The sequence below is a fragment of the Ochlerotatus camptorhynchus genome, unplaced genomic scaffold (genome assembly GCF_037179485.1).
Source record: "Ochlerotatus camptorhynchus isolate MF236.1 unplaced genomic scaffold, CSIRO-AGI_Acam_v1.1 ptg000089l, whole genome shotgun sequence".
Lineage (NCBI taxonomy): Eukaryota > Metazoa > Arthropoda > Insecta > Diptera > Culicidae > Ochlerotatus > Ochlerotatus camptorhynchus.
The window spans coordinates 2,080,857-2,094,890 of NW_027040579.1; the positions used below are offsets into that span (position 1 = coordinate 2,080,857).

The following is a 14,034-nucleotide window of genomic DNA, read 5'->3' on the forward strand; positions in this document are numbered from 1 at the left end:
ATCGCAGCTCGGAATATCAAGCTAACAAAACTCACCAACTGTAAATCTCACCAAGCTGTGGTGAGATTGAATTTAATGATTTTTGCTTTACACCCGAATGCAACCGAAACTTCCATAACGGCTTGCAGCAGTCCCTTCGCGTCTGCCATCGGTGAAGATTAAAAAGAGATAGCAAACTATGCTTTCTCTTTCTAAAAAACGATGTGCAATGGAATCATTTTTGTGTCGAGTATACTCTCAGCTTGATTTTTGCACGTTTTGAATAGTCTCGCAAAGGAGCTTGTAAAATCAATATCAAGCATGATATTTTGTTCCAATATCACGCGTGATATAGCGAGCGCATGAGAGCGGAAAAATATCAATTGATTTCTGATTTCGCCAACACTGTTAGGGAGGTTTTCAGCCTGGGGCTAGTTCGCCTCCAACGCAAATTGAATAGAAGTTGAAAATGAACGAAGGACCATTAAGGTGATTTCTTGTAGAGTCCCTAAATGGCCACTACGTAGGCTATACATGCATTATCACATCGAATTTTCTTTTTTTTTTGTATTAATTTATTTGTACAGTGCAGCAAACGCGTAGTAACAATTTGAATGATGCACATGTCATAGAAGCTTATATTTGTGCACTTAATGTTTCGAAGTGGTTCCGAGAATAAGGATGTCACAGCAAATCACCTTAATGCGACAGTGCAAGTCAAACGCGTACGATGTACGCGAAGATTTGAAGTATGGTCATACGGGTTAGGCAAAGAAGTGTGCGTTTGACTTGCACTGTCGCATTAATGGCATTAATGGCCCTTCGCTAACGGAACTATCTACTTACCCTCTTCTAAGACCATTCTCTAGCTAATAAATTATCACACTAACGCTTCATGTTTGATAGCATTTCCAACCAACACTGAAAATCGCAAACTTCGCGTATGAAGTAACTTAAAACACTTTGATTGATTTGGAGTGTTTACCTGCATGTGAAATCAGGAAGCTAGTTGATGGTTCTGTAGTAGATCTCGACCATCCTTATCAGCATCAGAACCTGATTAAGTAATTCACCAACCTTTACGGATGTTGGGTTGAACGTTACTTTCTTCAACCTATCACTCTTGCGGTGAACTGGGTGAACTTAAATGTTGTGTACATGTGTATGTGGGACTTGAAATAGAAAAGTCTAAAAGGCAATGACAGCTAGCTGCCAAGCGATTCCTCAACATCAGTTTTCAGTTTAAATATGCACTGGGCACTCCCTTGCTCGCTGCCATTTTGTATCTTCCAAAAATTTTTTGAACGCACGCAAATGGATACCATCAATAGATCATCATCAGATCAGATCATCAAGCATTCCTAAATTATTCGAATCCATCATTAATGACAATGTATTCTTACAGATTAGGTCGGTAATTACTAGCAAACAGCACGGATTTGTTAAAGGACGATCTACAACTACCAACTTGATACATTTTGTGTCATACTGTTTAAACTCAATGGATAAAGGAAATTATGTAGAAACGCTATATACTGATTTCAGTAAAGCATTTGACAGAGTTGATATACCACTCTTGCTTTTTAAGCTATCCAAATTAGGCTTCAGTCCTAGGCTACTGAAATGGATCGAGTCGTACTTATCAAGGCGGACGCAAAAGGTAAGATTTGAAGGAAATCTGTCCACCATAGTTAATGTAACATCTGGTGTGCCACAAGGTTCACATCTTGGTCCATTACTGTTTATTTTATTTGTCAACGATATAGAACATATTTTTAAATTTCTTCATGTTTCTATATATGCTGATGACATGAAACTTTTCATGGAGATATCTAAAGCACCTGATCTTCAAATATTTCAACAAGAAATTGACGTTTTTACACATGGTGTAAGAAAAATTTGTTAGAACTAAATATTAATAAATGCAATTCTATATCGTTCACAAGAAAGCAAGCTATAATACACGACACAATTACTCTTGGCCAGAAAACAATCCAAAGATCCTATCAAGTCAGAGACTTAGGTGTTATCCTCGACTCCAAGTTAACTTTTGCTGATCACTACAATAACATTATCTACAAAGCAAGCAACATGCTCGGGTTCATTAAAAGATTTAGTTTGCACTTCAATGATCCCTACACAATCAAAACACTTTACGTAGCATATGTGAGGCCTCTTCTCGAATATTGTAGCATAGTTTGGGCTCCATATCATGATACACATGTAAACCGCATTGAATCAGTTCAAAAGCAGTTCTTGTTGTTCGCTCTAAGAAAGTTGGGTTGGACGAGTTTTCCACTTCCATCTTATGAATCGCGTTGTATGCTAATTAATTTAGATGAGCTCAAAAAGCGAAGAGAGTTCGCAATGATTGCTTTTATAAACGATGTGATTTCGCAAAGAGTTAACAGTCCAGAGATTTTGGAAAATATCAATTTTTATGCTCCCACTCGCTCACTGCGGAATAGAAATTTGTTTAGCATTAACAATCAAAGAACAGACTATGCCAAAAACAGCCCATTGAATAGAATGATGTCTTGCTATAATACATACTGTGAATATATTGACATAACAATGAATAAAAGTACGCTTAAAAAAACTTTCTTCACGAGGTTAGCTAGGCATCAATAATAAAATATAAATGCTATGCAAGTAATTGAAGTAAAATTGTAACAATTAGCGTTTAAGTAAAACTGTAAAACGGTCTACACTGATTGACGACTAATAAATAAATAACAAGCTAGTTTATGACCATGAAGGAGATATAATCCAACAGGATGATAACATATGCTTGAAGAATGATGACAGTAAGAAGCAGAATCGGTATTGAAATTGTATATTTCGTCTTTGCTCAAAATTGTATGCACTTCAACAAAACCGCATATATCTCGTACCACAACTAAAAATTGACATTACTTGCGGTGATTCGGCATATTCATAAAACCGTTTTCTGACCACCCAGTAACAGAATCGGTCTGAGGTTTGCATGTTATAGCGATGCTTAAGATTCTGTGCAATTTAGAAAAAAATAAATTGTGTATTTCTAGAACGACTTTCAGGAATTGACCGTATTCCCGGTGATTCCGGATATCTGGAGATTCGTTTTCCTGCCAGCCAGTAACATAATCGGTATGAGGATTGCATATTTCATCTTTGCTCAATATTCTATGCAAATTATGAAAAATCTCTTATATCTAGGCTGACTTTCAAGAATTGACCATACATGGAGTTTTCCGGGAATTTTCAGACCATAATCATCTCACTAGATTTCAACTACAACTACAAATCCAATCAATTCTCTATCTGTTTTACTGAAAAGCCAATACCTTTCAAATTAGAGCTCAATTTTAAAAATTTCATGGACGCATTGCTGAGAACCAGCCATGCCAACATGAATCGATACGCATTATGCTCAGGAGTCATATTTTTTTCGATCCGATTGACCAAATGCAGGTCCAATCAGGTAACTTTATATTTCATTTGAAAGTAGATCTCTATATCTATTGAGTTATGGCTAAATTACAAACATAGATCATCACAATATTCACAATGCCACGAACCAACAACGATACGCTGTTTGCAGTCTTGGGCTTCTGGCTGTTAACGGATGTTCCGGATTTTCCGGAGGACCAGCGTTAGGCCATGGATGGTTCAAATAATGTTTACACATCGTAGGTAACTATTCAAGTAAAGTAAATCGATATTTGAAAAAAAAAAATCGCGAGGTTTTAGATTGATTTTCATGATTGGATACCCGTAAATGTTCTGGATCTTCTGGAGACTAATTCTCCATATGACCCATATGGCATATGGCGCAGAATCATATTTTCACAAAAATTTCTTCGCAGAACAGCCGGTTACCATTCTCCCGGAGCTACTCGGGATTGTCGTTGATTCCGTGCGGTCATGATGACCAAATGGACTTCTGACCGCTTAAATGGCTAAAAGAGGTTTGTGCAGTTAGATGTCTCTCACTCCTCTCGCTGCAGTTAGATTGAAAATTGCACTCAAATTGTGAATTTCATAGCAGAAACAATATTGAATCTTAAAAGACCCAGAAGCCGGGCGTATGACTTTTTTTTTTTATTCTGAGACACTGTACGTGCTCCAAAACTTTTGAAACTTTACCAGAAGTTTGGAAAAGTTACCAAATTTCAAGATCATCGAGCTTTTGGCTTCAGAGATACAGCCCGCATTTGGGCCGAAAAAGGCCCGAATACCATCGCAAGGTAAAAATTGGTATAAAAGTTCATTACAATGCAATATTTTCTGTCTGTTTTTTGCTGTTTACCCTTTTGACTTTTACCCATACCATAAGTCTTGAATATATGCGTGAAACTGATGAATCTCGAAAAAAAATTCGGGTTCGAACCTAGTCGTTTTTCAGGTTGCTGGTGGTGAACCTAGGTTGGTAATTGGCGTTCAAACTATCAGTTTGACAGCTCTTAGGTTGCAACCTGGGTGAGGGTTCGCTTCAAACTGAAACGGCATTATTTACAATCAGGCTAAGGCCTTGTTGTCCTCTGCTGTCCGAAGAAGTCGTCTCCACTCTACTCGATCCATTGCCACAGTTCGCCAGCCTCGTAGTCTGCGAAGGGTCCGCAGGTCGCCTTCTACTTGGTCGAATCACCTTGCCCGCTGGGTGCCTCTTTTTCTTGTTCCTGTTGGGTCACTTTCTAGAACCATTTTCACTAGGTCGTCGTGCGGCATTCTTACGACGTGCCCAACCCACCGTAGTCGCCCAATTTTTGCAATGTGGACGATGAATGGTTCTCCCAGCAGCTGGTGCAATTCGTGGTTCATTCGCCTCCTCCACGTTCCGTCATCCACCGTAGATGGTACGCAACACCTACCGTTCGAAAAAATCAAGGGCACGTTGGTCCTCCACGAGCATCGTGGCCGTCGAGGACCACCGGTCTAATCAGCGTCTTGTAGACAGTCAACTTCGTGCGGCGGCGAATTTTATTCGACCGGAGCGTCTTCCGGAGTCCAAAGCAGGCACGATTCCCTGCCATAATGCGTCTTTGAATTTCTCTGCTGGTATCATTTTCGGTGGTCACCAGTGAGCCCAAATACACGAACTCATCGACCACCTAGATTTTGCCACCGTCAATCGGAACTCAGGGTGGAAGGCTATCATTGTTTGCCCTAGAACCTCTTCCTTTCATATATTTTGTCTTTGATGCGTTAATGGCAAATCCAATCCGCCTAGCTTCACAGCCTTCAGTTTGATGTACGTTTCCGCCATCATCTCAAAGTTCCGTTCCATGATGTCAATGTCATCGGCGAAGCCAAGAAGCTGGATGGACTTCCTGAAGATCTATCCCAGCTCTTCTGATCACACCTTCTAACGCGATGTTGAATAGCAGACACGAAAGTCCATCACCTTGCCGAACAACGCACATCACTCGATCCATCGTCACCTTGACGAATCGCATCAGTTTATCCGGAAATCCGTCCTCATGCATAATCTGCCATAGCTGATCTGACGGAACTATCTACCTATCCAGTTCTAAGACCATTATCTAGCTAATAAATTATCGCACTAAAGCTTCATGTTAGAAAGCATTTCCAACCAACTCTGAAAATCGCAAACTTCGCGTTGTACCTGAGAAAATTCCCTATAAAAATAGTTATAGAACTTTTTAACAGAATAATATGGAAAAAGGCTAGAAGTCTATGAACAAAAAGTTTGGTTTTCCCATGGTAATTTCCATATAAACTTCAAATGGTTTGTGCCAAGTCAGTTTCATACCAAATGAGCTAAAATTTTGGGAGGCTAATCAGAACCCGATTTGGAACCGATTGAGCATTGTGGAGTGAAAATTTCCAATTTTGCATCAGTATAATAACCATTCAAACGATTTTTTTATTTATATGGATCACGACCACTAACGATCACCCTTCACACTTTTTGCTATTCTATAAATTTATGACTAAAATGTTGGATTTGTTTAAAAATCCGCGTGAATTCAATGAAAGAATGCTCTGTTGAAATAACCACTACGACCAAAAACTGGTACACCCCTACTGCCAATAAAAGGGCAACTGATGTCAAAACTGTTGCTGGAGATAGAAGTTTACAATCGAATTATAGAATTATTATGTTGCATTTAAATTCAATTCAGTTGCTACTAAACATGGCAGTTTCTGATTTATAAAATATGCTTACTAGCTAGTTGCAAAATTGATTCACCTACCCTTTATTTTTCATTGATTGCTGACATAATTTACTCATCGTTTTACTACACAAAGTTCGTTCTACGATGCTTGGTTCATGAGTTATTAATTTTCAAAGTACGTGATGTCCGGGAAAACTCGAAAACTTTAACTAAAATTTGCCGGAAAATTTAACGCCTCGATCTTTTTAAAATGTTGTTTTCGGTGATATAATCACAGACAAACAGACATAACACATTTAATATTTTTCACTGTAAAACATCGTCGCTAAAACACTACCGCCATCTGTCGAGTAAACTGTCATGGGTAGTACACTCAACAGATGGTGATAGTATGTAAACGGCAAACGCAAGGGAATTGACTATTAAATGCGTGTTCGACCGTTAAATGCGTGTTCGACCAACAAAATGTGTGATGTGTGTGTGTCTGTGATATAATCATAAACACCTGTAGGCAAAATTTCATAAAATTCTGAGACTCTTCAGCCCAAAACTTTCAGATGATAAAAAAAATAATAATCTCCTTCTGTCACCTTTTTTATTTATTTGCTGTCGATGAGCTCCTGAGTCGGCCTCTGCTCCGAAGTTCTGTCGGATTCCAAACCAGAACATTATTGGTTCTAGAATTTCTGTATATATCAGCTTCTGATGATATGAACGATGGACCTCAGCATTCGATGTACAGATTCTGTTAGCAAAGCTTTTAGGGAATATTTAAGGAACTGCTATTATCTTCTTAAAAACACACCATAAACTGCTTGTTCGCATGTTTATTTAACATAATATAAACCAAATGAACAGAAATCATGTAAAACTTATTCATTTCTAAATGGTTTTCCAGCTAAAGCATATAAATAACATAAGTCAGCGAACGGTTTACGACCGAAAGCGAAACGAATGACAGAAAAATTGAGACAATCGCAATGAGTGATTTCATCGAGCGAATGAGATAATTTTCCTATTCCATTCATACCCTTTAACGTGGCAACGTTGCCCTTTCAAATAAGTCACACTCATAAATCTCTACCATTATTTTTTCTTTCTTTTTCTTCCAAACAGGTCATAACCGAGGGCGTTAGTGTAGTCCACCATTACTGTTTGTCAGCATGAGGAAAAGAAAAGTCAAATGAGGTTTCTCGTCCAACCATCGCCGGTTCCCAGTGGCCACCAGTTTCAAAGTCGAAGTGGTACCAAAGTGATAATTTTAAGTGAACCCAAGAAGCAAACGAAGAAAAAGTGAAAACAAAGTGCAATACTTAAAATAGCTGCTGCTGCTGCTGGTACAGGGCGATAAAGCTGTCAATACAAAATTCTGAGCCTCCATCAGGAGTGCCCTGAACACAAAATATCCACCACGATGAAGTGGAACAAGAAGCCAAAACAATCGGTAAGTGCGCAAAAGCACCCGTAGTGGACAACAAATGTTTACCTGTTATCTGCGGGCTTTCATCGACCTCAAACAATTTTCGATGCACCTATCTATGGGAGAGGTATTTCCAATGCATCATTTCCGTGATAGCATTTAGTTTGATCGAAACTGGAACAACGACAGAACACTTAAACATGCCTTCATGCAAGCAAAACACAGCCATTTTTAACATGCTTCCGTGAGGGTGGTATTTGTAGGGATACGCTATGCATCGTTCGTTGGTGGGTTGTTTTCAAGTTCAATGCTTCAGATATTCAGATATGCTAGCTCAGACTAGCTCAGAGCAATTCGAGCAGCACGTTTTTGCAATTATCGCCTTTCTGCATTGCTGGAATCGAGGCGATGTTTTTGGGTTATCGCGCCTGCTGATAGGATCGAATCGATCGTCTTCGTCGCCGTTCACCGCCATCGCAATCGAGTCGTTGAGTAGGGTACATGATGGTATGGCAGTTGTTCGTAGCTATCAGACATTTAGTCATGCTTTGTGGTTGTTGTTTTTGATGGCTGTACAGGATGCAGAATTTGGAGTTAGGCGAAAGGAAGTGTCATATTTATTGCGGCGTTTGTTTTTCATATCGAGGTTCGATGGGGCATCACAAATATGGGGTACCGGAATGTGTCATTGTGTCATTGTACGAGTTGGAGGTAGAACATTCACAGGTCAAGGATTGATGTAAGTGGCATTATGAGAGCTTATTGTCTACATGTGGAATGCGTGGTTTGTGGAATACTATTCGTTCCAGTGTAGAAAGGAAAAAATCGTTATGCCTCTGGCTTTAGCTGTTCTGTTATGAGAAATATAAAAGACAATTGACACCGTCTTCAACCAGAGGATAAACAGACTAAATATTTATAAAGCTAAGATCAGACTAGACAGTTTCTCTGTCGCAGGACTTGTCAATATTTGATTGTTGAACATTTGTCTGACAACGTGTTCACACACCTACAGCTTATAAGTGACTGTCACAGTCAAATTTGACTGTCGACAGTCAATATTTTTTCAGTTTTTTTCTTGGACTGTGACAGACTTTTTAAGCCTTTCTATGTGGTGATTAATTACACAGTAAGGACAGAGAAAACTCTGTAGGCCGTAATCACATTGGAAGACAATCTGCGAATTTGACAGCATGATGGTTGACAGTGAACGGAAGAGCGATTAAAGTTTAAAGAATTTCCTTTCAATTTGAGTCATAGAATGCCGGTAAGGTTTCCTCATTCGACCAATTGATCGAGAAAAAATAACAAAGGTGTAATTGACCTCTTTCGATTTGAACCCCATTTGGAGGAGATTTATATTCTGCCGTTCGACATTTTCGAAGGACCACCAAAAAACATGAAATTACACTTTTTTCTAGCGATGCCTAAAAGTCCAATTATTCGATTAACGATTAATCGTAATCGTAATAATTTATCTGAACAGGCATAGAGAAGAACCATCACATGAAACAGGATCATAAATTTGCCGAAAAAAGTGTTAAGCGTTTTTCTGCTAAAGGCTTGGATTTACCAACTTGTTGAGAGCAGGAGTTTAACGAGAAAAACTAGGAGGAGCTTTAGCTCGATGGATACTGATATTCTGCGGCCTTTCGACATGTCGCAGACACCAGTTCAACCCCTATTCAGCAGCAGACGGTCCGAGACTCTTGCGAATGCCCAATCATTGAACCGAAGCATATGGAATTGTCCGGTCCGATTTGCTGATCCAGCTGTCTACACGTCACCATCATCTTCCAAAGGCTTCAAGCCTGTACTATCATCGGCCCTTTTCAGGGCCACCAGGATTTTCCAAAAGTGTTAAATTTCTGAACATTTCCCAACTAAAACTCATATCCAAAGGTTCTTTTCAGGGCTATCATAGTCATACTAAAGAGTATAAACAGAGAGAACCCCGCTCAAATTCTTATTCCTACGCAAAACACAAGCTTCTCTTGTAGTTAACAAATTACATTTATTATATAAGACCACGTAGTCCTACGTCACCATTGCGTAAAACCCCATCCCTTGTAATTTTTACGTAGGACTACATCTGTGACTTCTATATGGGGGTACACTTTGTGAAAACTGAAAATGGAACATGTAACAGAGTTATGAAAGATTTTAAATATTAATAACTCAGCTGCCCCTGGACCAATTTCAATAACTTTATTACCAATCGATCAGAAATATTTCTACGCATCAATAACAATGCTTCCGACTGATGATTTTCAACAAAAAAAAACTATTGAAAAAGTAGTACTATCCAGCATTTTCCAATGCACAAATAAAAAGTGATAATTTTAACACTGTTTTCATGAAATAAACGTTCTTCCCAAACCCAGACGTCATAATCGAGTACCACTTGGTAGCACATCATTCTGCTCTAACGTGAAAGTTATAAAAGAGCGCTGCTGTCTAGCCTCAACTCATCTAATCCCACCAAGATGGTCATTCTCTAAACAGGCCTGATAGGACTAGGAACTGTATTTAATAATTATTGAAATTTTTAAATAACTAAAGTTGTGTCACTTGATAAGTTATACATATAAACCACACTAATTCAAGAAACATAGATCATTTCAAGTAAAAAAAAGCCTCAACTCATTTTCGCTTTGGACGGTGCACAGTGGGGCAGCGAAGCCATTCGCGTGGTCAAAACCTCTAGCGCCGTTGGTTTGCTTTCTACAGCTCAATATTAAAAGCGCCATCTTTTAAAAGTCTCATATTAGTTCATTTTAACGCCACATAGGTGGCACTCGAGTCTATCTTTTGAACGGAGCATCCTAGCCGAATGGTTTTTATGGCAAAGTTGTGTAATTTGAAGTGTTGAGAAATATTGTCCAAGACATTGAAACTCTATGACTCACATTAAGCGAGGTATCGGGCAATTAGAAAAACTAACCTCTAAAATTGCTTTTTTTTTCTTTTTTTCACCTATAAACGTCAAATGTATAAATTTTATACTCTGATAATTATCGAAATGGTTTGACTCATCCAATAAATACCCATTAGTTTATATTTCATGCTTAATTATAAAGTTATTAGCATAAATGTCTCAAAAAAGTGATGCATAAAAATGTCAATTACTCAAAATATAGCAAAAAGTAGCAGCCAATTTTTTTGCAGTAATTAGTCTAGACTTTGCTGGGTAAAATAACGAACACAGTTCAATAGGCAACTGCAGGCATTTTCATATAACATCATTTGAATATTGCCTATCGTAAATTCTTTCAAATTTGTTGAAATTTTGCTTTGTGTGTAAAACGTGATAAGATGTTATTGATCTGAATAGATTACTAGGAGACTTAAAACTGCTGGTTTAAAATTTCCATCCTTCAACGTCCTCCATAGTGTCCTTTCGACTTGTTTTGCGACTGTTCGTTCCCGAAATTTTCTGAAGTTTTTATTTCTGGCTTCCTGAGCCTCCTCGCTTAACATACCAATTGGAAGCAATGCAATTTGGATTGCTTGCGATCCGTGGATTAAATCCTTATGCATAGAGGCTGGCATTGTATACCATTTATAAAGTCTAACATAAAAACGAGCAGTTTCTTCAGCAACATTTCGAAATGCTGTTATGGTGATTGAAAATCCGGAAGACAACGTACGAAGAATTGTATCGCATCGGTCAATTAATTCCTCTATACCAGTTATTGCACTTGTTTGGGTTGCGTTAGTGAAGAATCTGCGTGCTTATGTGCTTGTGTTTCTGATTGTTTGTAATCTATTCAGATCAATAACATCTTATCATGTTTTACACACAAAGCAAAATTTCAACAAATTTGAAAGAATTTACCATACACACTTAGAAATAACCAATTTTACACGTGACGGAATCAATCTTTGACATAATGTATGAGAAGTAAACACAAATGTCATGTAAAATTAAGGGCTCCGAGACTGAAAAGTTCAATACTCGACGAAAACTACGTTTGATTGAATTGAATTTCGTGTCTGTTATGACTCAATTTTATGTCAAATTTGACGCTCGTATATGTCTCAGAGCATCTAAATTTACATCAATTTTTCTAAGTGTGTATGCAATATTCACATAATGTTATATGAAAATGCCTGCAGTTGCCTGTTGACCTGTGGTCGTTATGTTACCGAGCAAGATCTACACTAATCACTGTAAAAAAATTGTCTGTTACTTTTTGCTATATTTTGAGTAATTGACATTTTAATGCATCACTGTTTTGAGACATTTATGTTAATAACTTTATAATAAAGCATGATATATAAAGTAATGGGTATTTATTGGATGAGTCAAACCATTTTGATAATTATCAGAGTATAAAACTTATACATTGGACGTATATAGGTGAAAAATAGGAAAAAACACAATTTTAGAGGTTAGTTTTCCTATTTTCCCGATATCTCGCTTCATGTGAGTCATAGAGTTTCAATGTCTTCGACAACATTTCTCATTTGTTGTGAAAACCATTCGGCTTAGATGCTTCGTTCAAAAGATAGACTCCAGCACCACCTATGTGGCGTACAAATGAACTAATATGAAGCTTTCAAAAGATGGCGCTTTTAATATTGAGTAACTTTGTAGAACATTGTACTGCTGTAGAAAGCAAACCAACGGCGCTAGAGGTTTTGGCCACGCGAATGGCTTTGCTGCCCCACTGTGCGGCGTGGTGAGCAGGCAGCAGATGAAGCACCAATAGCAGCAGTACGAAGGTGGTGGCAGGTTAGGTTGTTATATTATTCTACCCATCAGGCAAAAATGTCTGGTCGTGGCAAAGGAGGAAAAGGTCTTAGTAAAGAAGGCGCCAAGCGTCATCGCAAGGTTCTTCGTGATAACTGCCATCCGTCGTCTGGTTCGCCGTGGCGGTGTCAAACGTATCTCCGGTATGATCTACGAGGTGTGCCTGAAAAATGAGATGCTGTCACCTACACTGAACACGCCAAGCGTAAGCGGCCATGAATGTCATCTACGTTTTGAAGCGACAGCTTTTGTAAACAACGCATTTGATCGTCTATTTGGCAAAACTGGTAGCTCGTCCACGCATACTAACACTACAATCAGATAGGGAACATTATTTAACGAGTACGAAGTAAATTCCAATTCAGGGTCACACTCTAAGGGCGAGGAGGATTCTAAGATTTTGTGACAAGCAATGCATTAGGTATAGGAAAAACGTAACGATAGGGGGGAGGAAGGGGGATAAATTTTTCCTCAATTTGGCGTGACATAATTAATGCGTGGGCCCTAACTAGTTTTTTTTTGTGATTTTGGGAAACTGTGATATACTGTGAAATACCCACAATATAAGTATTGTTGGAATCGGAGTGACGTGAAGGAACCGGAAATCTCTGTCTGTCGCCATTTTGAAATCTCAGATGGCGGCTTCCGGTTACAGAAAAACTTGCAAATTCTGTCAAATACTCCACAATATGGGTATTGTTTAAATCAGAGTAACGTGCATGAACTAGAAATCCATGTCTGACGCCATTTTGAAATCCAATATGGCGGCTTACGGTCACAGAAAAACTTGGAAATTCTGTTAAATACCCCACAGTATGGGTATTTTTGGAATCGAAGTGACGTGTAGGAACCGGAAATTGATGTCTGACCAAGATGGTGGCTTTCGGTAACAGAAAATTGGAAATACTGTCAAATATCCCAAAATATGGGTATCTTTGAAATTGGATTGACGTGTAGGTACCGGAAATTTATGTCTGTCACCATTTTGATATCCAAGATGACTCCAACAAACAATCGTCTATTGAAGAAACGACTTCTTGGCCATTTTATTCAACTGCATGCTTAATAGTACTTGTACTATTTTTAATAATAACTTCTGTTCAGGCTTTGTTCACACAAATCTGGAGAATTTATTCAACCACAACATTGAACAACTGGTGTTTTATAAGGTATGTCGAGAAGCTTTTATTCGACTTATACGAGTTGTAACAGAGTTTATACGATAAAATTTTTGATTATTCAGCGTATATTAAACATCACTGCTTCCTTAAAACAGTGATGATCTGTATACGCTTGATTCTCAAGTGAAGTAACGTTTAATTAGACATTATTATACATTTATTAAACGATTATTCAACTGTGGGAAAATTAACCCAAATATAAGAGAGACGGGGGCAGCGAAGGGTGTGTTTCTTAAGTGTAATTGTATTCATTATTTCTGACGTGGCTTGCACCACACGATATTAGAAAATTTATTAAATACTTATACATGTCGTTGTATGGGATTCGAACCATGTACCTTCCTCCGATCACCAGCCGCTTGCCTTGTCATCTGAGCTATCCTAGAATGCATCATATGGGCAACTCAATAATCAATAAAAGCTCGCTTGAAAGTAAATACCTATCAGCACTCCCGATCGCAACTCTAGCTCCTTCAAGGCCCTTAATTCATTAATCGTTGTTTAACATGAGGCCAATGCTACCTCTTCACATCTCCAAGTCGAAAGAAAGGATGCTCGGTTGTGATCGATGATTAC

At 38.4% G+C, this 14,034-nt stretch overlaps 1 protein-coding gene across 2 annotated transcripts in view; it reads left to right on the forward strand.

Moving 5' to 3' along the window:
• The window catches only part of LOC135698527 (sodium- and chloride-dependent neutral and basic amino acid transporter B(0+)-like), a 382,858-nt gene that overhangs the window by 127,455 nt on the left and 241,369 nt on the right, over positions 1–14,034 (forward strand). For both annotated transcript variants that reach the window (XM_065218542.1, XM_065218543.1), the window contains exon 2: positions 7,218–7,545. In XM_065218542.1, the coding sequence (XP_065074614.1) occupies positions 7,516–7,545 (30 nt within the window). In that variant the 5' untranslated portion in view covers positions 7,218–7,515. The remainder of the gene's footprint in view (positions 1–7,217; positions 7,546–14,034) is intronic.